Genomic DNA, 24925 nt, shown 5'->3' with positions numbered 1-24925 from the left:
AATACGGCAATGGCAACCATCCATACAACGAAATTATGTACCTTTTACATATACATTGTGTGTATTACCTTCAATGGGAGTAAAGCTGTTTTTTATGCATACAATCTGTTGGCTCCATTCCACACAACCCACCTGCTCACTTTTCCTGGCCAGGTAACCAACCATTCGTACCAGAACAGGTAACAAAATCCAGATTTGTAGTGCTTTTGGTCATCACTTGGCAATTTAAGTAAGGGTTCAGTCGTTAGAGATATGCTTCCCCAACACAAACGCCAATAGCTCCATTCTCCCTGCTTGCAGATAGCAACGAAAGGCTGGGAGTGCAGGTGTGCGTGCATTATGTTTAGCGTGGTGAGGTTGGGCAACAATCGGAAGGAGACCCCTAGCCTCCGCTAATCCAATCCAGGTAAAAAGTTTTACGTGAATGGAATGCGAGGGCTTAAGGATTGACTATTCTGCTGCTGCAAGTTGAGAGAATTGAGGTCCGCTATTATAACCAAACTGAGTAACTGACTGACTAACTATTTTACTGGTGCCATTTGAGACGTAGAGAAAAAGGGGAGTTGTTTGTTGCCAACATTGCATCGTCGTATTCGTATCTCTCCCGTTTGTAGCTGACAGCGCAGAGTGTTGTTGCATTATGCTGCATAGGTTGGATAACTCCTCATTGTGGTTGGGAATGTCTTCGTGGGAAAAAAATTCCTACACCTTCGAAACAACCGTGAGCTAAGGTGCATGTCGACCACAGCAACTTGTTAACGACTATAATGGTCTCTGACTCGTTGAATTTATATATACGTACCCCTGCTGCAGGTTTAGTTCAGTGTTGCACTCTGCTTCGAATGCATGGACCATCAGTGAAATTAGAAGCGAGTGACAGTGTAAAAGAACTTTGCCGGAAGTATCGTATATTTTTTTAAGGAAATAATCATCATCAGTTAAGAAGAAAAGGAGATAAAAGTGAATGCAAGAAAATAGTCATCAATATAGTGACGACTTGCCAATAAGTGCCGTGCAGAGTCAAGCTGTACGTAAATGGTTGTGAATTTGTATTGTCAAGTCCTTGAATACCCAATTGCAAGGTGACACTTTACCATTTTATTGACTGGCCGACCACACCGGCGAGAGAGAGAGATAATATTAATTCGATTGGATATTTCGTCCAAAAAAGCAGGTCTTTTACCTGTACGAAAACCGGCCCATGCATGTTTAGCATCGTGGTTCGACATTTCATCAGACTCGCACAGCCAACTGCTTTTGTTCCTCCGTCGCATAAGTGAATTTCATTATTGTCGTGCCTTGCAAAAGTGCCCTCTCTATTTCATACAACTGCGAAAATTTGTGTCATTCAGTGCGAAATTATGTAAATTGTTTGGATCTTAAAATAAATTAGAGGTAAGTAACAAAGAGAAATGGCGAAACTTAATAAATAAATAGATGATATCATCAACACACTGGCTAAAAAATGCAATGATGATCAAGGTTGTTAGCATGCATTCCAGTGTAAAACGAAGCTATGTATGTAAGAATATCCACAGATCACATTCTTGTAGATTTTAATCATTTGCATTCTCAAAATGGCTGATCTCATGAATTATTGTCGCGAAATGCACCACCAGTGACTCAGTATTTATTCATTATTATGGCTGCGAGCCGAGTATTTATGTAGGCGTTGTCGTAATTTTTGTTGATTGTTATGTTTTTACAAGTTTTTGTTTTTCATTTATTTTAAACTTGAAAAATACTTTTGGCGTCGTAAAAATGACCAACATAAGCTTGTACAGGTGGTGAAGAGACTTTTACATGCATATCACCAAATCTCACCAAACTTCTCGCTTATCACAAGATTAGACATATGAAGGAGAAAGCATGACTTGATTTGAAACCGACTCATTCACAGTCTAAGAGGGCAGAATAATAATCTACAAATACTTATTTTCCGCTTTTCTCTCATTCAGTGAAAAATAAATTGAAAATGTTGTAAGAATTGAATACAATTGTTACGTTTGATTAAATTGAAACGCAATTTAGCTCTCAACAGTGTATATTTGCTGTTTAGTATATTATTTAGTGTAAGAAAGCATTCCACAAGTTGTCTTTAAGTAAGAATATTCATATTTCATCGGGTCATAACTGTGTCAAATTCCAAACCGTTGAGTCTTGTTGACTGTGAACTGATTATAATGCAGAAGTGTGCTAAAACTAACAGCTAAAAAAGCCATGCAACTAACACAGATTCGTTTATCATGTTTACTTTCTCGTCTTGCCAACAACACCAGAGTCCACGAGCAAATAGCACAAATCACAAAAGTTGGTAACAGAACGAATATTCGCCTGTTTTTGCAATCAATAAGTACACTCGTCGTATGTATGGAATCGTCGTATGCACGCTCATTTGGAATGGAGCATATAAAATAAGTGCATAATGGTCGACGTGGGGTTGTGGATCGAATCAATTTTTTTTCTTATTATAGACTTTTTTTAATAGCAGTACATAATTTTTCTATTATTCCCCACACTTTAGTTAGAAATTAGTATGAATTGTTTGCTTTGATTTATGGTCGTAAATATTTTTGTGGTGAGAATTTAATTCACATAGTTCATATAAAATCCAGCTGGCGTTGTACCTCCTCGTTTGTTATCATCACTTATTGGACTTGATCCAGATGCCAATTCCAAGGAACGTACATGCCATTATGAATTCATATAGTGTATTTAAATTTATCAGCATTGTAACTCATCAGTCAAGCGAATAAGAGCCCAATAGTGAAGCACACAATCACAGAATCAGAGATATTTATCTGCTCACATTCAAGTGTATGTATGTATGCGTACAAGAATAAATCCCCCAAATGTGTGTTTTCAATATCCATTAATTTACAAGGAAATAATAATAGTGGGATGGTACCAAGAGGAAACTGTTATTAGGAATTTGCCATGCTGTAAACCACAACCTGCTAAGTAAAAGAAAGAAAAGACTACAGTATAACCAAACATTTAGCGTTTTAGTGAGAGGAAGGAAGAACCATGCAATTATTTGCATTGAATTCTTGGTTGTTGTCGAATATTTGGAGAAGAGGAGACAATCATGATGGGCCAATTTAGAGAGGACGATGAATCCTTGCCCTAGGGGACTAAATGCGAATGACTAAAATTTCTTAGGGTGTGGTTTTGGGACATCCATATAGCGAATAACATTATTTATTTTGCGATATTTTTCGAGATACAAATAGTTATGATTCATATGGATTCCCATTTTGGTTCGGGTAGTGGAAGCAAAATTGCACAATTTCGCAAATGTAATGTACACCACTGATTGTTAAATCGTAAGATGCAGATTCTTCTCTCGCTTATTCATTGTTATCCCTGCAACAGTATTCCATATTGGATTAAGACTGGTCATCATCTCGGCCTGCAACATTATTCGCCACGCAAGTTTTAAGATTATGTTACTGTTAATGTCAATCGTACAAACTGGTATGTATCGCTCTCTAGCAGCAGGAAAGATGTGAATAAGAGCCGTAAATACATGTTTGATCTTATGCTTAAGATTTGTTAGGACCTTCAACTTGAGGCACGTACATCGTAGCTTGCTGACGATTAGCTCAACCGGATTTCGTACTTCGAAGTACATATAGAAGCAATAGGTACGAATAAGCACGGACGACTATAAGGTTGACAGTTTTATTTGATTTGGTCGGCTGGTTTTTAAGATGATGAACAACCAGCATGATTAAAGTGGCTCCTGACTGAGGCTTTTACAATGAATTGCATATAACTGTATTCATCTCAAGTCCTTCATACCATGAACAACAACAACAAAGATTTGGCTACTTGGAGCTTATGACTGATAATTTATTATTTCAGCCGTTGTTATAAATGGCGTATTAATATTATTGTTGGGTAATTATGACAAGTGAATTTATTTCTGGTAATACCTACAATTTCATGTCAGCATCGTTGGAAAAAGCACACAGACACAAGTAAAATATCAGATTAGTCACCAATCTGAATAACGTTTATCTACAACAGGATGACGATTCCATTAAATAAAATTAACACTAATAACACTCACCAAGAGTCAACGAACATTGCGAAATTCAAGTGAGGCATCTAACTGTACAGTCATGCGGTGGAAGTTTTTAGCAAATATTGGTCAAAGAGGAGACATGCAAATTCGATGAGCCAAAACCTCTTATAGTCAGAAAAACAACCACGTCTCACTTCTTTATTGCAATTCATCCTTCCTGCTGGGCTTCGGTTAGTTGCAAGTTGTAGAAATTTGCATCAACAGAGTCAGGAATTATGTACATACGTGTATAGTTGAATTTTGGGGTGTTGGAATATTGGTTTAAGTCTTCCTCTTAAATCTTGCTTTTTAGTTGGACAAATTGAGGTGATTATTTCTGGGTTATTAAATACTCATATATGTAAAACTAACCAAACCAAAATCTGATCTGCTGTGAGTTGTCGATTTAAAACTATCATGATATTGGACGCGGAGATTGAAAAAACAGCAGCTAAAAAAGGATCAATTTCCAAAGAACGAAAAAAACAATGCACATAATTTCGTGTCGTGTGTCATGTCTGTGGTCGCAAACCTCAATTCATTCATTCATTCAATATGTATGTACATGCAGCAAACTATCACGACCAAAACTCATCTTCAACAATTGTTTAGGATTTTTCGGATACGCGATGCAACGTCTCACAATCCGTCTTCAATCAGTGATTTCTATTTGATTGGGATTCACAATGAAAACTAAAGCATAATTATAAGAATCTGGTTCAGACGTTAGTCATGTTAGGCTCCTCGTGTGCATTGTGCATTAGATTTGGTATTTTTGGTGTAATATTCTACCAGTAATGCCACACTGAATCTGCCTCAATTCCACCGTAATAAATAGATACAAAGGTTTTATGGTCGGGATGAGACCGCCTGCATAATAGAATGTAAGTAATGTATGTAAAATCGGATTATTTTAGGCTCGTTCAATTCTCTCGTCCTCATTCACATTCATTTAACCAACGATTCTTTTCAACAATATAAAGAAAATTGTGCTAGCTTGAATCTGCTCAAAAAATTTGAGATTGTTGTACATTAAGCAAACAAGAAGTTTTATTTTGAAAAAGTGAACAATGAAATGAGAATGGCAGTTAATTTTCCTCGGTATCAATTTTCAGCTCGAACCATTTTATGTATATGCACATTTACGATATCGTATTCAGTTACGTGTATCAGTGTGAGTATAAACGTGACGATATTCTATTTTAAATTTTCTGACGACATTTGTTTTGATAATGCAATGCTAAAGTATATCGAAAACTTTTATTGATACACGAAGCTCGTTTCTCCTTTTCAGTGAAATCTGAAGTTTCATTTATAATATTTGGATTTTTGTGTCAAATGGGACACATGTTGTCTTTCCTTTATTATTTCGCTTTACCATAATGTGGGAAGAATTTGAGTGGTGGTGTTTCTTGTCAAGTGCCTGCAAATTAAATGAATGGTGCGAATGCTATTTAGTATGTTGGGGTTGGAAAATATTAAAGAAAACAATTCGTTGTTTTGTACTTGAAAGTATATGATCTACGACTTCAAAAGAATTCATAGAGCGCATTGTTATACGCATTTATGTATACTTGAGGATTGAAGATAAGAGTTTTCGAAATTACAAAGAAAGTTGGAAATATATAATCTAAATCTTTGTATTATTGATTTAGCGCAATCATGCTGCAATTTAATAGATATTTCAATAAATTTGTATTATGACAATAATAAATTGATTCAATTAATTTGCGGTACAAAAATTGACTAAAGTGCTATTGATGCAAATATGCACACCAAAGATAAATCATAAACGTTACCACCACCTGCATTTTCCTTGATTGACGGAACAGGGTTAAAAATATATTTCATGTGCCTCGTCATTCCGTCGACGTCGGTTCCTGTGTTTATACCAATTTTCCTGATTGCTAAAATAATGTCATGCTTTTGGGCTTACTTATTGCTGGTTGAACAACAGATTACCTGTTGTGTTTAGAACTTATGTACATTATTTGAAAGGAAGTTTCAGATTTAATCAGCCAAAAGGGACAAAAACACGACATTCTGCAATTTACTTTCCAAAATTGCAGTCTTATTTCATCCATTTGCACCCCCAGACATAACTTTGGTGTCCTTTCGGCTAAAGTTTTGAGCAGCATAACATTTATTTTCTCACGTAATTATATGTCTTCTTCGGAACCCCGTGGTGTGGTCGATGAGCCTGCTCAACCGCTCTAAAAAATGACAGTGCTGTTTCATGAGAATAATGGCGAAACATGGGCGAAACAAGGGCTGATTTGATACTCCTCATAGTCCCGTTGGTCGCAAGTTGCTGTTATATTATGCCTCAGTTTGTTGTGACAATTTCAATGAAGTGAACCAATCTTACGTCACTTCGTCTCTCCTACCATCGTAGTTGACGTAATTGGTGCAGTCGATCCAACATTCCTGTCGTAGTTGCTGCATTTTAGTTAATAATAGAACTCATGATCTCGTCTTGTATACGCATCAATTTCAACGTAACGGACATGTCAACCTTTGATATACATTCAACTATGTAAGCAAAGTAAAACTCGATGCATTCAAGTCCACAAAAAGTTTTTTTTCTTTCTTGGCGTTTGTTGGTTTATTATTGTATCACATTTAGCAAAATTATGTCTCCTCATCATGTGGACATTTACCGATTTTCTATAATTTATTTCCAACCCTCAATTCATAGTAAAGAATCAAGTCCTAGTCAAGCCCTTTTTGCGCAAGAAATTCAATGTTACTGAAATGACAAGTACCCATTAATGAACCTGTTATTTTTGTATTTATTTGCAGAAAGCCAAGCCATGCATGAATTTGCTAGCCGAGATCCGGACGATGACTCATGTATCCTGTGTTCAAAAGAATGGGCCTCATTATTACTCCCACAGCAGAAGGAGTGCACAGGAGGACGAATGGATAACGATCGTTTAGTCGGTAATAATTACGACGATTGCGAATCTTCCGTCCAGACAACAGGAAGTTGTTGGTCTTCGCATGGTGAACTTTTTACTTCGTCTCCTTCGCCCTCATCGTCACCCCAGCAGCCGCATCAACTCAATAATAATGTGAGGGAGGTGGCTGAACGTGAAGATGAGAAAGGACTCATCAACCTGAACCAGAACTACCTCAATAAAAATAATACAATGACTTTACCCAGAAGGGGGAGAACTAGTTTAAGAAGGAAAAATGATATGAATACATCATCCTCCGGCCCAAGAATAATTACTCAGCAGCATCACCTATTATGCTCATCAAAGCAACTAATTCTACTCTTTATCGTAACCTCTTTCCTTATTAGCATATCAACCTCGTCCGAAATAGCGTCCACTCAACCACAACAACAGAGCACTAACAATGTCAATAATAATCTCAACTCAAGTCCGGTGGGGAGTGGTGGGGGAAATGCAAGTGGGAGGAATATCAACAGTGGGCTTTTTAATGCAAATACTTTTGGGTCCTCCTCCCCCGGTGGTGGGAGTAACAGCTTCTCGTCCACTTCCTACTCTGGGGGTGGTGGGAGTGGGGGTGGAAGTCAGACTTCGTCCACCTACGACTCGACCAACTCCAGACCCACAGCTTACTTCATTGCCGGATTGGCAAGTCAGATAAGGAAAATCAATTCGACAGCCATGATGCTGCTCACGAGGGACAAACCCTTCCAACTTCAATTTAGGACCGTTTGCCCCTTTGGGAATATTGTTTATGACGTGAGCAATACTTTTCTTTAAGAATCTTCATGATAATAAGTTTGAATTTGTGGCATTTATTGGTGAAGGATTAATTGTTTGGTTTATAATTGCGGTTACATTAATGAGCTTTTTGTAGCTAATGGTGCAAAGACTAATAGACGCATGTGCATACATACATGGATATTTGTAGGTAGTGAATTGAGGGAGCAACAAGACACCAGTAATGTTGGTTCTCGATATATCATTTTAATGACAAGTGTCATCACCATCATCAACCATCAATATATCTCAGCCATGTCACAAGCAAATTGCAGTAAAATCAACAATGAGCAAGTCATATTAGAGAAATTAATTTGCCATTTTCTTGTGAAATGCATAAGATTTGGATTCTTTTACACTTTCTGTGTGAAATAGGATCTGAAATTCAAAATGGAAAGTTTTTGCAAAATAAACGGGACTTACTTCCTTTGTTAACAGTTTGCTTCATCCTATTATGACTTTTTTGTTATTTTTCATATTACATTATGAGGAACTACTAAATACTATTCACTGAAAGTCACGAATAGTTTCAACAATGCCGTGATAATTGATTACATACGGTGTTTTATTGATCAATGATGTTTTCTATTAAAAAACTGCTAGCGATTTATTAAATTCTGATTTTGTGCATTGACGCAGTCTTCTGCCTTCCTGAACCTTATTCACAGATTTGTTATCTAATATATCTGATGGTCATCGGTCCGGCAAAGGTGCATCTTTTTTTTCCTTTCTTTACAACCGACTATAAATTCGATTACCTTTATTGTTGGGCAATGGAGGTGTATTTTAGACGGTAGAATTTGCTAATCGCATAATTGTAACACTAATCCTAAGATTGAAGATTTCGAAAAGGTGTTGCAATAGGTGGCTATACATAAAGTGAACGAGTTATGTACTGTGCGGGTGGAGCTAAAACCTACGGCCTCCTAAAGTATCTTGTGCTGAGACTAGGGTTTCTCGTAAGTTTTGCTCCATCCGCACAGTACATAACTCGTTCACTTTATGTATAGTTGTTCAAGTGTGTACAAATGGTTTCCCATATAAAAATAAGATCCAGGTCGTGAATCGTTCAATAATAAATTTAATTGCTGCATGGTTATCAAAGTCCTTTAAAATCTTACTCAGCGACAAACAAAATCAACTAAAATGGAGATGTTTGCACGGTAGAAAGCAATGATCAAATATAATGTGCATATGTATGATTGAGATTGCAATGGAATTGTGCAATTTGTCGTGCCATGATTGTTAATTCATCATGCAAATTTCAAGTTGGGAGAATTAACGGTTTATCTGAATGGGCGAGAACAACTTCACTCAGCACTCGACACATGACCGAGATGCCTCAGAATTTTATGTCCAAATAATTTACAGCTCTATTTGGCCTACGCACGATATTGTTCAGAGTTTTCAAGCGGTACTTGGACCATTTCGTTTTACAACGTCTGCACACCGTTTCACAATTTCAAATTTTGCAATCATCACACCCACCCACCTCCTTCTGAAAAAGCACCCACAGCACAACTGCAGAACATACTGCATACATACACACACATCGTAGAAAATAAAACTGAATTTTTCCATACTGAGGACAACAATATGCCAGCAATATCTAGTTTAGGATCCAACAAATTATTGTACACAGGGCAATCTAATGTTAACCTTGATAATTTTATTCGTATTTAATATGATTGCATAGATTTATTTTGGTTAAATAAAAGGGTATTTTAATGCCACGGGTCAAGGACATGAGTTTGCGTGTCGTCCATAAATTTATCCCCAACTTGGATTTGCGCCCGTGCATAACTTCCTCAAAAATAAATTTAGCATTCTGAGCTTGAGCTCCGTTTTAAAAAGACATAATCTTTTATAATACGTAAGCTTGCCCAGGCAGGGTATGTGTGCACGTAAATTCCTAAAAGAAAAGTAAATTTCGAAGATAACGACCGGATGTACAATTTTTCTGTAAAGTTGCTTTTGTTCATCTTCAAGTATAAAGTTCTTGTCACATTTTGCAAACTAAACTCATTTTCTTCTTTGCGTGACTATAAATATTTTAGCCCGACCCAGGGCTTATGAAATCATCATGTCCATCTCTTCGCCTGTCTGTCTTTGACATGCTAGCGGGCGAACACTAAACCGAGGTGTGTCCATGTCGGTGGCACTCAACTTTTGTAAAATATCCACATTGGTATTCTAAATTACATAGCAAACAAGAAAAATACCTGGCTCGGGCTGTACCAAGTCTGCACTGTAGGTTTGTATAACAAAGGACAAAAATGAGCAAACATATTCAACAACAGAAAATAGATAAGCAAACTTGAAGCTTGGAGTAGATGCTTAAAAGTGGAAATATCACTTTTCGTTGATTTTCTTTTCTGAGCAATTTGAAGACCATCGTGACATTCTAGTTTTAACAGCAGAAAAATTAATGGCAATAAAAATTTCGAATGTTCTGGACACGAATAGGTTTATGTATGTATGGCAATACACAATCCTTATGGTTTGGACCCATATTGCAAACATGCGAGGATATTTTGCATAAAAGATGACACTTACGTATTATGTTATCACCTTATTTCTTTATTTAGTCATCGTCCTTAACTGACTGGTATTTTCGGGAACTGTTTTCTCTAAACGTTCAAATATTAATCTTATTTTTCAATGTTTTTCTCACGGTCATTCCAATGACAGAAAGAGAAATTTCATAAGAATAAGGCTTATGCTAAATTTTTATTTAAATAAGAATGAACACGTATTTAGTGGGTACAAAATTCTGGGCGGCGTTATTTGTCGTTTTCTGAATTCATGACTGCGATAAATTACTGAAAAGTAAAAAAGAAGTAAGTAAACCGAGTCAAGCGGTTATTAAGTCTCAATTTTATTTGTTCAAGTCGTTCTGTCAATTGCTATCATTACAACGAGCTTTACTTTTTAATGCACATGGAAAAATTTAACAATCTTTAAATTATCATGTTTGAAGATACAACTGTTCAAAAAATCGTGGCATGAAACCACGAGCACATAAGTTCATTGCCAGTTATCAAAAGTTAAATTGTCTTGAAGAAAGTGCACAAAGAATTCGCAACTTCATTCTTGAGAAACAATGGGACATTTATAATTTCAACAAGTGTACGTATATGAATAGATATGCACGTATCTTGGGTATGACATGAGTGCTGTATAGGTGATCAATCTCCTCTTATTAACACTTTTCTGTTCCATTTCTCTTCTACATTATATTTGCATAATTAACAATTTACACGCCAGTAAGTTGGACACCGTGATGCTTCTTATTTAGCAGAGCATCATCTTGGCGAACGGTAAAAAATGTAATACTTTGAACTGGTTCCGATTCATCATGCATGCTCCCAACAAGGTATTCCCTCCAAAGATTTGTTATTAATACGCATAGCTTCATGTGGAATGGATAATATCTTTCAGCGTGATGGTAGATTTATTTATTTATTACCTTCTTCTTGGCCCTGTAAATTAGCAAATAGACTTTCACCCCCAATCGGTGTGGACGAGTGCCGGGGGCGGCATCATAAATGATGGCTGTGGTGCAGATGGAGCGATGATTTACGGTTCTCATCCATTAAATTACCACATTTTCTAATTTGATGCATGCAATGTGCAAATGATGCTTCACACGGCGATATGTATGCGGGTATGAAATCTGGGTGTGCATACGATGCTGACGATTGAATTCGATTACGCAATTTGTATTCTCATTGCTCATCAAATTAAGAGGAGCTATCAAACTGACTACCAGATATCAAAGTAAAACTCGATATCTCTTTGACACCATTTATTTATTTTATTCCATCGACTTCCACCCAACCAACATACATCAACGAAATAGACAGGCTCGATAAAGGAAAATATATCTAAGCTAATTGGATTCAAGTCATTATTCAATATTTCGTGACCATTCCTGATCAGTCGGATGATTTAGCAGAGAAAGCCCACTTTTATCGTGCATTGAAAATGTATAAAATCAATGCATCTTGTGATCAATTATTATTTGCTTATGGTAGACAGCTGAATAATGGAAAATCGATCGGGAAATTTCTATCTATTCAAACCATAGAACGATTCAGTATTGCCAGAGGACCATTAACTAGGAGGTTGTGCGTATGTGGGCTAATTGGACTCAGAGACTGAGAAACCGTGAGCATGTGAAGTTTTCTCAAAACGAGATTTTTCTTTAAATCTAAGATTGACTGATGGGAATCAAGCTGGATTTTTCAATTTTCACCCATCAATCATTACCCTCATCGATTTTGAACAAAACAATAAGACATGAATTATTAGTGTCTTTTTTGGTAGAATATTTATCGGAATTTAGGAGGCAAAATAATTTATTATTATTTTACAACTCTTTTCTATCTTATATATTCAGCTTTGATTACTCTATAACCTATTTTTTATCAAATGAGTTTTTCAATGACAGTGAATTAATGCAAAATTAATAAAGTATATGCAGAAGAAGAAGCTAGAAGTGAATGCAATTTCAAGAGTCTCAACCAAATGCCGAGATTAACGGGACTGTGTTTACTAATTATTTTGATTATGATTTGATGATGATGATCGCAGACACTGGTAATAGAGACTTAAATAATAATGTGTTAATGTGACACAAATGTAACACATTTCTTTATTTATCCAAGCTTCGGCGCAATTCGGATGTAATTTTCACCAACTAAAAGAATCATTAAAATAAAACTAGGTTATCATTTGACTGACAGCTTCTGATTATTAGCATATAGAATTTGACAGCCTACTCTTCGGGCCAAATTATTCATACATCTTCCACCATTTTGATGAGGATAACACCACAGTGAAATACTTTTAAGATTACTTCTGCAATTAAAATAAACCTTGTGGCGGATTGTTTTTGAAATATGTATTCATTTTAATGAACTTGAATATTTAACTCACAGAACACCTCACAAAGTAGAACGACACGTATATAGATGAGAAATACTTGCTAATTCAAACAAACTGTTTGCTAATAGCACAGCTCATCCCACGTACGAAAATGCTTTTAGAGACTCAAACTAGGTCTAAAAATCGGATTATATAAAACTTTCTTTCATAATAACACGTATCTGTCCGATTTTTTATAGTTTACTCAGGAATACAATATAGTGCACTTTGTATTGGTGATTATGCTTTGTCATTTCACCCTTTGTTGGCCACAAACCAATTAATGGGTAATGGATTTGCATCATTTATTCCATGCACTTTTAGGCGTATGTAGTCCATGTCTGCATAGCATTTCACATGACTTGACCAAAGAGTGCCCATGCAGCTCATGAGATTTCTACATGACTTTGCATCTCTGAGTTAGGTAAAATTTAGGGAAAAAATAAACTATTCTCTGCATTGGCGTAAATGATGAGCTTGCGAGAATTCTGTACAACTATTTCTGAACTATTTCTCATTACAATTTATTTACAGGACAAATTCGCCATCAGCATAAACAGCGGAGGGAACATGACATATACAACAAAGCCGAGTGAATTTCCATCATCAATCTCACACCACAGCGTGGCTGATGGCCGTTGGCACTCGATAAGTTTTGCTGGAGACATGATATTCTTGGATGATCACGACGACTCGGAATCCAGATATTCAGAGGCCACAGTCTCCACCCCCGTAATTCATTGGGATACAAATTCATCAAGCACAGAAGTCGATCAAAGTTCAAGGCTTAACCACATGTTTCACTTTTTTGACGGATTTGTGGGCTGTATTCGTGTTCACGGTAAGCCCCTAAATTAAATCTGATGATGTTAAATATTGGTACACCCCACATTACTCGAAATGACTAAATTATTCGTGTTTCAGCCCCCACCCACGATCATGCAAATGGTGGAAGGAGACAGCAAAGTGTTCAAAGTCACGAAGAAAACTATTTCACTCCAGAAAGCCCGTCTGAACACCAAGTTGTATCACTTCATGATTTGTTTCAATTACGAACCCCGTTTGTTCCCTGCAATGATACGGATGTAGAATTAAACTCGGTCCACTCTTGCTTCAATCCTGACACTTTTGTCCTCTGCAGGTACATACATAAGTTTTAATTTGTAAGAGTCGTTAAAGATACTCATGAATACATCGGTAAATTTATTTTGCCTTGTTTGGATTGCAGCAAGTGTCAAAATGGTGCAAGTTGTCGTCCAGATACAACAGACAATCCTATGAACAACAACTGTGAATGTCCTCCAAATACCGAGGAGGTGGAATATATTGGGAAATATTGCGAATATCCACCTCTAGCAGGAACAATGCACGAGGAACTCCCGAGACACTCATCGTCAGAAACTGAGTTCATCACCGATCTTTCTGAGGGTGATATGAATATGCCACTGTCATCCCCGTCTAACATTGATTCATCTTCAGCCAATTCTAGTCACCTTGACTTATCATCCTCCACAAGACTAGATGTTTCATCGGCTAACCATGCAGAACAGCAAACAACGACGACGACGACGACAGAACCACCGCCACCAGAGTATCCATTTCTGCTGGCTGGTTCTGACTGCCCATGCAATCATGGAGGAGAATGTGTAGCAAGTGTTGCCACGGCTGGTCAGCATTATTGCAACTGCACTATGACAGGTTATCAAGGACAGTATTGTGACACTGATGTGGACGAATGTTTGAAATTCCCTGGAATTTGCAATAACGGTATTTGTCAAAATCTAAGCCCCCACTTTGAATGTTTCTGCAGACCTGGATGGACTGGAAAAACTTGCGTAAGTCAAGAAGGCTTGTTTAAACATTAGTTATGTACGTGCATACAATCTATAAAGCTAATTAATTTTTCTTGAAATTGATAAATTCCAGTCAAAAAATTACGACGAGTGCCTGATTCAGCCCTGCAAAAATGGTGCAAAATGCTTTGATTTGGTGGACAATTATCGATGCGAATGTGTAAATGGTAAATGGATAGTTTTTATTTCATTACTTGTAGTATTTATTTCGTTACTTGTAGTATTTATTTCGTTACTTGTAGTATTTATTTCATTACTTTTAGTATTTATTTCATTACTTTTATTATTGATGACTATTTTCGTTGCTCGTTGATGATTTTTTATTATATTTTGTATTGTTATCAGTCTGTGAGTGTGCTCTTTTCTGAGAAAATGGAATCCTAGGCTGCACTGGGTTTGTATTTTGCACATTCAAAAGTGGGTTTCTTTTTGCCAACTTTTTCTCCAACTCGGCAACTTTTAGAGTTAAGAAGATGATGGTCTCGTTCTTCTGTTTCAAACTTGTCTTGAGTGTCGCGTTCTCCTTCCTCAGTTCATCAACTTCGGCGTTGGCAGGTGAACCTCGAGTGGGCGCAGACGATGGAACGACGCCTTGTCTATGAATGAAACAAACAATGATTATTTGGAAATTTAAACGTGACATGAAACAATCCACAATTGCATACCTAATTTGTTCAATCTGTTTGAATCCGGTCTTCCTACCTTTCCCTGCGATAGTGCATCCATTTTTCACGTGTTGAAGCAAAGTTGAATTTTGTGTAAACCCCTTGTCACAGCTTTCACACACAAAAAGCCTCTCATCGTTGTGACTCAACTTATGCCTGAAAATTACAACATTTCTTAAAATCCCATAAAATCAATAATTTATAATGTGCTTATGCACAGGTTTATAAACTAACTTATTCATATCTGAAGGGTAATCACATCGATAATCACATAAATCGCATCCCAATTTGCCGACCGTTCCTCTAGATTTTCGTTTCTTTTTCTCTGGTTCACCTATTGCAAGGCACACTTCGTCTTCTTTTCCAACAATATCGAGGACGCCGTCTGTTGCGGAGCTAAGAAACAAGCCAAACAAAAGTTAGCATAATTTGAACATAGGTACACAATTTTCATAATTTATTATTACTTAATAGCAGAATTTATCATATCCCAGTGAGGGGAGAAGAGTTTCTTAACAGTTTTTGGTTTCATTGAGCACTTTGCTTCCTTGTAATCTCTAGTATAACTTTTTAATGCTGTCGCACTCTTGAAGGAAGCACCAAAAAGTAAAGGGTCAATCACCTCGATCTTATCAGCATACAATGTGATTTCCCATTTATCGCTGAAATTTATAAGTTTTCTTATTATTATGAAATGAGAAACAGTTAATACATATGACAAAATAACTCACGAATAACTACACGACGCCCCATTCACGAGATAAGTTTTGCCCATAAAAACTTATCTCGGAGGGAGGACTCTCCATATATTAACTCTCTCGGTCGAAATAATGCATCTCTGTATAATTGTAGCAGAACACGGTTCGGTTCGACACCTAGATAACAACATGCATATATAGAACTCACTAATTACTGTCACCAATTACTAATTAGAATGTCAACAATGTATACCTTTCATTTCGAGAAGCTCGTCTTTTTGATTGGCGGAGGCGGTGTAACAGCCATCAATTTTTTCAATCATGTAGATTGCAGTACCATCCGGAATGTCGGAGAGATTCAATTTCCTCCGAGGAGGCTGGTCAGATTCGGCAGACATCAGATTATGTTTCTTTTTAATAACAGACCTAACGATATTCATGACATTTACATAATACTTTTACATAATAAATAATGATTATGCAATTGTTTATACCACATGGATTCACGGAACTTGACCAATAGCTCTCCAAGTTCTTTTGCTAACTTCTTTCGTCTCTTAATGCTTTCGTCTCTTGAATCCAGCTCGATTTTACGCATGGACATGTTTGTGTCCAACACCAATTTTTTTGCTTTGTCCACTAATCGATCCCTGGGAAAAAATGAAAGTATAAATATGACAAATTTAAATGTTTGCATTATAATAAATATTAAAACTTACAATTTGGGTAGTTCCTCGGATGAAGCGTCCGTCCCTACTCTCTCCAATCTTATTCCAATTGATCTCACTAATAGAAATGCAAAAAAATTAAAGTTTCAGCATATTAATATCTGGGACAAATTTGGTGACTTAACTTACCATATTTTTTAATTTCACCAAACTTCAACTCTATAACTTCTTCAAGTTCACTAAACGACATGACTAAAGTGACTAAACAATTACTTTAATTGTCAACAAAAGTAAATTAATCTAAAGATTTATAACAAGCACCGTTTTGTTTAGCCGGTTGAGTAGTTTTCGCAGACTGATTCTCCTTCGAGAATCAGTTTCCCCAACTAATAATATCGTAATAATGAAATCAGTATTATTATTGGCTATTATAGGCTATCGAGGAACGGATTGCGATGAGGTCTGTTTACAAGTTACTTGTTTTTAGAAAAATTAATTTGTTGAATTAACTAATTGATTAATTGTGTTATTATGACACAGGAAATTAATGAATGCGAATCCAATCCATGCCAAAATAACGCGGTTTGTGAGGATCGTCTTGCAGATTTTGAGTGCAAATGCCCAGCAGGTTTTGAAGGGAAATTATGCGAATTTAACATAGATGAATGCCTCTCAATACCGTGCCAACATTCTGGCCGTTGCATGGATAAAATTAATGGGTTCGAGTGCGATTGCACTGATACCGGATTCAGCGGTGACGTGTGTCAGGATAACGTTGACGATTGTACAATCGATTCGTGCCAGCATAATGCAACATGCATCGATTTAATAAAAGACTTCAAGTGCGAATGTCATGCCGGATTCTCGGGAAAAAGATGCGACAATGATGTTAATGGTAAAATACTTATACAAACCAATTGACAATTTACAAAAGTAATTTTAATTCATATTTTAATTAATAGAATGCTTGGATGCACCATGTTTACATGGACAATGTTTCGAAAAATCAAACCAGAGCTTGTATGAGCACGACGTTGATGAAGGCATCCGAAAATTACTTCCAGACACATTCAATTACGAGACCACAGCCGGATATGTGTGTTTGTGTGACCCAGGATTTTCCGGTACGAATAGAAAACTGACAATATATTTATTTTCAAAAGAAATGAATAATATGAAACTTTTTTGTTAGGTGTAAACTGTCAAATTGATATTGATGAATGTGCATTGCAAATTAGTCCGTGTGGACGAAATGGGAATTGTATCGACTTAATCAACGACTGGAAATGCCAATGCAATGCTGGGTTTACTGGACAAAAGTGTGAATCTGAAATAAATGAGGTTAGTATACTCGAGTGAATATTTAATAGTATTTAATACTGTAAAAACAGTCACTGAAATATAATTCCTGTTTGCTTATGTTTATAGTGTGAGAGTAATCCATGCGTCCGAGGAGAATGCCACGATCTGGTAACCAATTTGTTTGAAAATATTTATAAATTCATAGAATTATCTGCTAAAGTCATTATTGTTATTTTTTATCGACCAGATTGGAAAGTTTGAATGCGTGTGTCCACCAGGTAGGAAAAGTATACATAGAATAATAAAATATTAAGTAAGACTTATTTATTGCAATTGTACTTACTTTGAACAATGTCTGTGCAGATTGGGGCGGAACGAATTGTGGCGTTCTTCTAACTGGTTGTGTTAGAGATCCATGTGATAAAGTAGGCTTTGCGAAATGCCATGCCTTTTACGACGAGGCCACAAATAACCACACATTTGAAGTATGCCTAATATCGTATTTACAAAATGTTTCAAAATTAATCCATAATTTTAATAAAATGCATGTCATACTAATAGTGCGAGTGCAGAGAAGGATACACAGGAAAAACTTGTAGTCTGAATACAGTCATGTCATTTAATGGCACGGGCCCTATCGAAGTTACTAACAATGATCGAAACTACGAAAATGGAAACTATGAACTGCTGTTTAAATTCAGAACAACGCTTCCCGATGTACTTCTTATAGTCGGGTCGGGAATTACGTACTTCTACTTGACTCTGTCTGGAGGAAAGCTGAATCTACAGTCCTCACTTCTGAATAGCCTGGAAGGCATCTCGGTCGGTCAGAATCTAAGTAACGCAGAATTACATAAAGGTACGTTTATAGTTTATGAATCATTTTCAGTGGAAATTTTATGTATGTGTATAATCAATTCCTCTTTCTAAATATCTAAAGTTTGGATTTCCGTGAATTCGACCCACATTGCCCTTGCAGCGGACAGTCAGGTATGGATCTAATTTTTGTTAGCATAGTTTTTAGTTCTCGGATGATCGTTTATGTGTCCTCAGAAAATGAAACTCAAATAAATGTATTTATATTACACTTTCAGCAAACATTTTATCCTATTCAAACCGAAGATGTTCACACTGGATTTAATCTGACCTACATCGGAGGAGGCATGACAAAGTAAGCACCCACAAAATGACACGCATTTAAATTACGAAATATTTGGGCTAATTGCCATTATTGAATTACCTCCACAGTGCATTTGTCAACAATCCAACCAAAAAAGTGATAAAAAGTCAGTTTATAGGCTGCATGCAAGATATTGTCATCAATGGAGAAAGTGAGCGTGTCATTCCGGATTCAGGTAAAAATTTCACTCGGAACGCTTACATTTTTCGTTTTTTACAACAAAATAAAATATAAATAAATGAAATAAAAATTATATGACTCCAGATTATTTGAACTCTTCGAATATTGAAGTCGGATGTAAAAGGTACACAAGCGTTAGTTAAGTTATGGATTGTGCCACCATTTAATTTAACACATTATTTAATTACACATTGTGCAGGACTGACCAATGCAAACCTATCAATCCGTGCCAAAATTCTGGTAACTGTACGGATTTATGGCAAAATTTTACATGCAAATGCCTTAGACCATATTTGGGTGACCGATGTCAACATGAATATATTGGTAAGAATGCTTTAATTAGAAGGAATTCTACAAAAACCAATTAGCAAATCATTATAATATCAAAATTAATTATTGTATTGTTAGCTGCGACATTTCAACATGAACGCCAAAATAACTCGCTCGTAACGGTCGAAATTGCTCCAGAAATTGGGAATAAATTCGTGAGCACATTTGACATTTCCATGTTTATTCGGACGCGGAAGGTTAGTAACGCTTGTTCTTCAAAACTTTACATAAACAAGTTTAAACAAATCTCAACAAATTACGGTTATTGTGTTTGCAGCGGAATGGAACAATTTTTCTGCTTGGAAATGAAGTGAACGGAAACTACACTGTTTATTTGGAGGCAGAAGTTGGGGAGGTTGGAAACCTTGTCGTCCATGCAAGATGGTCTGATGTTCCAGGTTAGTTAATTTATTTTTATTAAATTTTCCGTCAGATAAGTTTCGAATTTTCTGAATTATTTTATAATTATTTCAGAGGATCCAAACAGCAAATTAGAAGTGTACGCAGTGGATGGGTTGCAAATCACGGATGGGTCACCTCATCTCGTCTCTATTCAACGGGAGAAAGGTCTTGTGAAAATTAGCGTCAACGGGACTGAGCATTTCCGAAAAAGTGTGGGTAACCGAATCACGTTTATCCCATCCAAGTTATACATTGGAGGAAAACCAGGAAATCCTGAAAGTGCACTGAGCAACACCAATCACATTGAGTCCAGAGTGACAAGAAGCTTAGGGGAAGATGGTGCTTCTGACGATTCTGTAGTGTCGGAAGACTCAACAGACATTCCAGACACTTCAATATCGGAGATTGGGGGAGAAATTAGGGCATTACCATCATCGTCATCTCAGGAGATGGTTCACAAAGTAATTGAGGATAGCGTAGAAGTTCTTGTCGTAAACAACCCATTCAAGGGGGTAATCCAGGACGTGCGAGTCAACTTTAGTTCTAATGAAGCAACCCCAATGGTTCTTAGCCATAGTCATCTCCAACAGCATGCAAAAATCCAAAATCATTTCGTAGTAGAATTCTATCCATTGGAAATCAATTCGGTGAGCTAATATTTATAAAATGTTTTACCCATAAATGTAGTAATAACAATCTTTTTTGTAGACTTATGCAATGGGTGAGCCTTTGGGTTCAGTGGCGAAGCAGCATCTTTTACAAGGGGTTGTTTCTGATGATGCCTGCAAAGTCAACAAATGCTTAAACGGAGGAACATGTGAAGTCACTTGGAATGACTTTAAGTGCAACTGTGCTGAGGGGTACGCTTTCCGATTGTGTGAATTCAAACTACCTTGTGCGATCATGAAATGTCCAGAAGGCAGCACCTGCCAGAACATTGGATGGCAAGGGTTTGAATGTGTGTCTGAAGTCGCATTTCAAGGCACCGGAGACGTTTCACCTCATTATCATCTCATGTCCAGTAAGTATCCTTACGTACATTTATTATGTACCCACCTCACGAAAATTATAAAATTTTGATGTGTGTTTTTAGCCGAGCTTGAAAATGTCACCGTCTCATCAGTCTCATTTCGGTACGTATAAAATTGTCACAATAATTCGCATTACTTATTTAAAACTCGTACTTATGCATATAATTTTTCATTGTATGCTACTTTCAGTTTCCGAAGCAAAACTCCAGGAAACGTATTGTATGTTGCAAACGGTTCTCAGTCTTTCCGCATTGGACTCGAGGAAGAAGTGGATGCTCAAAACCAGTCAATTGATGCTGTTGCTCTCTACATCGACGGAGTACGACACTACGGAAAAGTTAGAGGCATTCTTGACGGGCGATGGCACAATGTTTCAATGAAGCTGATGCTAGGCGAGAAGGACACGTTGCATTTGCTCGTCGATTCCAAGGACGTCAAACTGCATCCATTAGTTGAAATGGGTTCCATACCGCAGGAATTTCTAAACGATCTCATCAAACCACCAACTGCAGAAATTGTTGTTGGAAGCCATGTGGAACACAGAGATCGTTATAATGTAGATCATTCGGAAATGTTTAATGGTAACAATCACGTTGGCCATCCTGAAGATGCGCATAATCAATTTTACCGAGGATGCTTGGATGATATCCGACTCGGCGAATACAGACTGCCTTTTGTCAGTCCAGATCAACTGAAAGGAATCAACGATAACCTCACTTTGGCCACGACAACCGCTCCAACTGCTTTTTACATTGTTGAATCCAGTCTTCAAATGAATAATCTTACACTTGGTTGTATAGTGTGTTATGAAAGTGAATGCCAAAATGGCGGACACTGCACTCAGCCCCAAGAATCGTTCGAATGTACTTGTGCTAGCGGTTTTGATGGCTCTCGATGTCAGACAAATATTAACGATTGTGACACAATTAGTGATTGCAAGAACAACGCGGTGTGTGTTGACGGCATTGCGAATTATACATGCACATGCCCCCCAGGTTGGGATGGATGGAAGTAAGTAATTAATGGGTGCTTATGCTTGACACAATTAATTAAGTATTTAGTTACTATATTTAATTAAATCTGATCTTTTAATAGATGTGACATTAATATCGACGAATGCAACCCACCTAGCGGAGTTGAGCCTTGCAACACTGTTGATAAACAGGCAACCTGCATTGATGCAATCAACGCATATACTTGTGTATGCTGTAAGTACCTTTAAATATTATTTTACTTGTGTAGTTAGTGCCATTTATTTGATTCATCTGAATTAATATTTATCAGCGGAAGAATATTTAGTCCCAAATTGTGAGAAGCGAAAAAGGTCTTCATGCCGAGATGATCCCTGTAAAAATGGAGCAACGTGCCATGACAGAGCTGCGCATTATTCAACCGATGTTACCTTTGAATGTCTGTGTGCTCCAGGTATTTTAATTTGATACCTTTTATTTGTTATATGCTAATGGTACTGAATATAAATTAAGTCTACTGACGTTCCTATATGTATACACGAACTATTATTCCATAGGATGGGAAGGAGATACATGTTCTACTCAAATTGATTACTGCAAAAACGTTCGATGTGTTAACGGCGGGACTTGTGTCAATAAGCTCTTGGGGTATGAGTGCTCGTGCATCCCAGGGTATTCGTCAATTCATTGCGAAATTAATATCAATGACTGTCTCGGACAACCGTGCAAAAACAATGGAACATGTGAAGACTTGGTCAATGCTTTTCAATGTCATTGCGAGCACACTGGTTATGACGGTAAGAACAAACTCGGTAGAGTATAAACTGTACATACATATGCAAATAATTTATACGTTCTTGGGTGTTATCCATGAAGGTTCATTTTGTGAAGAGGACCTCGATGAATGTGAAATGCCACGAATTTGTCCCGTCGCCCAAGTATGTCACAACTTGCCAGGAACGTATGCCTGTCTCTGCCCTGACAACTCCATGTGCGGCGAGTACTGCAATATATTGAATCCCTGTTATAATCAAACCTGTCACAATGGTGGAGAATGCAAATCTGTCTGCTATGATGAATATAATACTGACTGGAATTGCGAATGCATCGGAAACTATGATGGGAAATATTGTGAACTCCTCACAATGGCTCAACCCGATCGTCAAATCGACATCTTACTAATAATCATCCCAGTGATCGCTGGTGAGTCTCAATTAATTATTATTTTGCATGTATCTAATTATTATAGTCCAGAAATAGATAGATGGCAAAGTTATATATGCATACATGCATTCCAAAAAAATGAGTACAAAACTATGCCTCTGTAAATCCATTACCCCAATATACATGCTTACGATACAAAAATGTCTTACAATTTTGACAGTATCTGGGCAATCGACACTAAAAAATTTAATATTTCAAATTATTAATAATAATTTTTTTCTTCATTTTTTTTCATTTCATTTTTTTTCATTTCAGCAATCCTGATCGCAGCCACAATTGGTGTTGTAATATTAGTTAGGATGGCACGGCAAAAACGCGCAACGAGAGGTAAAAATTGACACTACTTGAGAACAAAAGAGGGATGAAATTTATATTTTTACTGTCTTTTTTGCCAGGCGTCTACTCTCCATCTCAGCAGGAATATTGCAACCCAAGGGTGGAACTGGACAACGTTATGAAGCCCCCACCGGAAGAGAGACTCATTTAGGAATTAATTTATCTAGGTTTTTCAATTTAATTTAGTACTCTCGTTATCATAAATAAATCAAGCGTACAACAATGTAGACTCCGTACAAATATTACAAGAGGCATTCCTAGTAGGAATTTCCTATACACCAAAGCTTTAAAATAACAGAATATTCTTTCTTAATTAGATAATACTAGGGGCAAGACGAGAGAGGATTGATTAATTTCTCTTGATGTGCGTGATACATTTATAAATAATATGATTGAAACAGCTCGCCTTATCAATGAGCCTTATGGCGTTTGGCTAAAATATTTTCATAACTTGCGATAAATAAGTAAGCTATCTGTACTGGACAATCTCACTAAAATACAATATATTTACTAGTTTTTTTTAGATATCTTGTAAAGTAGAGTAATATTTTTTAACGATAAATGTAGACCCAAGTCTACCTCAAGCTGTTGCATTTTATACACAGAAACCAATTTTTCAGTATTTGTTGTATCCGTTTAACGTGGTCTAACATTAAGTCGCAAGTTTTGTGCCTGTAGTGCCATACATTGTATTTTATCTTATCTACGTGCATTAAAGAAGGTTTCGTTAGATGAAAATATTACATAAATCGAGTTGTAAAACTTATATATTATTGGAGAGCGGGTGAGCAATGGAAAATATGAAAATGGAAAAAGTATGTTTTTAAAAGAAATATCAGACAGTATGAATTATGCATTTTGTGTTTTGATATGTTTGACATGACCACAGTCTATATGAAGACATTAAAATAAGTTAAATTATTTTTATGTGTATTTTCTACGACGAATCGAAAACGAATAATAAATTTTATGACTGACATTTATGAAATTAGCATGAACTACGGTGAATAAGAATTCTTGCTTCATTAATTTGCCTAATTATCATGCAGAACCCGAGTGAACGAACTACCACAATCTTTTATTTTACATACCTACGTTATTATTTGTATGCACCAGCTCAATAAAACTTTTCAAATTAAATTTTTCTCCAGAACCATACGAGGTTATGCTCGTCGCAATTCCTACAGAAGTCTGCATTTTCTGCACCTCTGATATTATATGTTCAGAGGTACAAAAATTTGTCGGAAACTAGTCATTTACATACTATGAATCGTCAAGAAACATGACAAAAAACCTTCAAAATTATGGAAAGTTCAACTACATATTGTGCAACTTTCAGTGTAATTAATT

At 36.6% G+C, this 24925-nt stretch overlaps 2 protein-coding genes across 2 annotated transcripts; one reads left to right on the top strand and one right to left on the bottom strand.

Moving 5' to 3' along the window:
- The first annotated feature begins 658 nt into the window (after positions 1 to 658).
- LOC110845765 (protein crumbs) lies at positions 659 to 24567 on the top strand. Its single transcript, XM_022092264.2, has 31 exons — positions 659 to 1395; positions 6872 to 7785; positions 13270 to 13576; positions 13660 to 13876; positions 13964 to 14570; positions 14662 to 14755; positions 17054 to 17079; positions 17160 to 17514; positions 17582 to 17743; positions 17812 to 17960; positions 18048 to 18089; positions 18169 to 18199; positions 18285 to 18406; positions 18483 to 18780; positions 18862 to 18911; positions 19016 to 19092; positions 19170 to 19276; positions 19366 to 19405; positions 19481 to 19605; positions 19690 to 19808; positions 19889 to 20009; positions 20086 to 20660; positions 20722 to 21034; positions 21107 to 21146; positions 21234 to 22055; positions 22140 to 22252; positions 22329 to 22469; positions 22573 to 22812; positions 22892 to 23218; positions 23495 to 23566; positions 23635 to 24567. The coding sequence occupies exons 2-31, from the start codon at positions 6883 to 6885 to the stop codon at positions 23724 to 23726; spliced, it is 6687 nt and encodes a 2228-aa protein (XP_021947956.1). The 5' UTR covers positions 659 to 1395; positions 6872 to 6882; the 3' UTR covers positions 23727 to 24567.
- LOC110845766 lies at positions 14837 to 17133 on the bottom strand. Its single transcript, XM_022092265.2, has 9 exons — positions 16809 to 17133; positions 16671 to 16737; positions 16446 to 16601; positions 16205 to 16377; positions 15985 to 16128; positions 15721 to 15915; positions 15488 to 15649; positions 15254 to 15409; positions 14837 to 15184 (listed from the first exon to the last, which is right to left on the bottom strand). The coding sequence occupies exons 1-5, from the start codon at positions 16867 to 16869 to the stop codon at positions 16007 to 16009; spliced, it is 579 nt and encodes a 192-aa protein (XP_021947957.1). The 5' UTR covers positions 16870 to 17133; the 3' UTR covers positions 14837 to 15184; positions 15254 to 15409; positions 15488 to 15649; positions 15721 to 15915; positions 15985 to 16006.
- Positions 24568 to 24925: the final 358 nt, after the last annotated feature.

This window comes from Folsomia candida, unplaced genomic scaffold (assembly GCF_002217175.1).
Source record: "Folsomia candida strain VU population unplaced genomic scaffold, ASM221717v1 Fcan01_Sc003, whole genome shotgun sequence".
Classification (NCBI taxonomy): domain Eukaryota; kingdom Metazoa; phylum Arthropoda; class Collembola; order Entomobryomorpha; family Isotomidae; genus Folsomia; species Folsomia candida.
The sequence above is the reverse complement of the archived record's forward strand: the minus strand, read 5'-3'. Positions and strand labels throughout refer to the sequence as shown.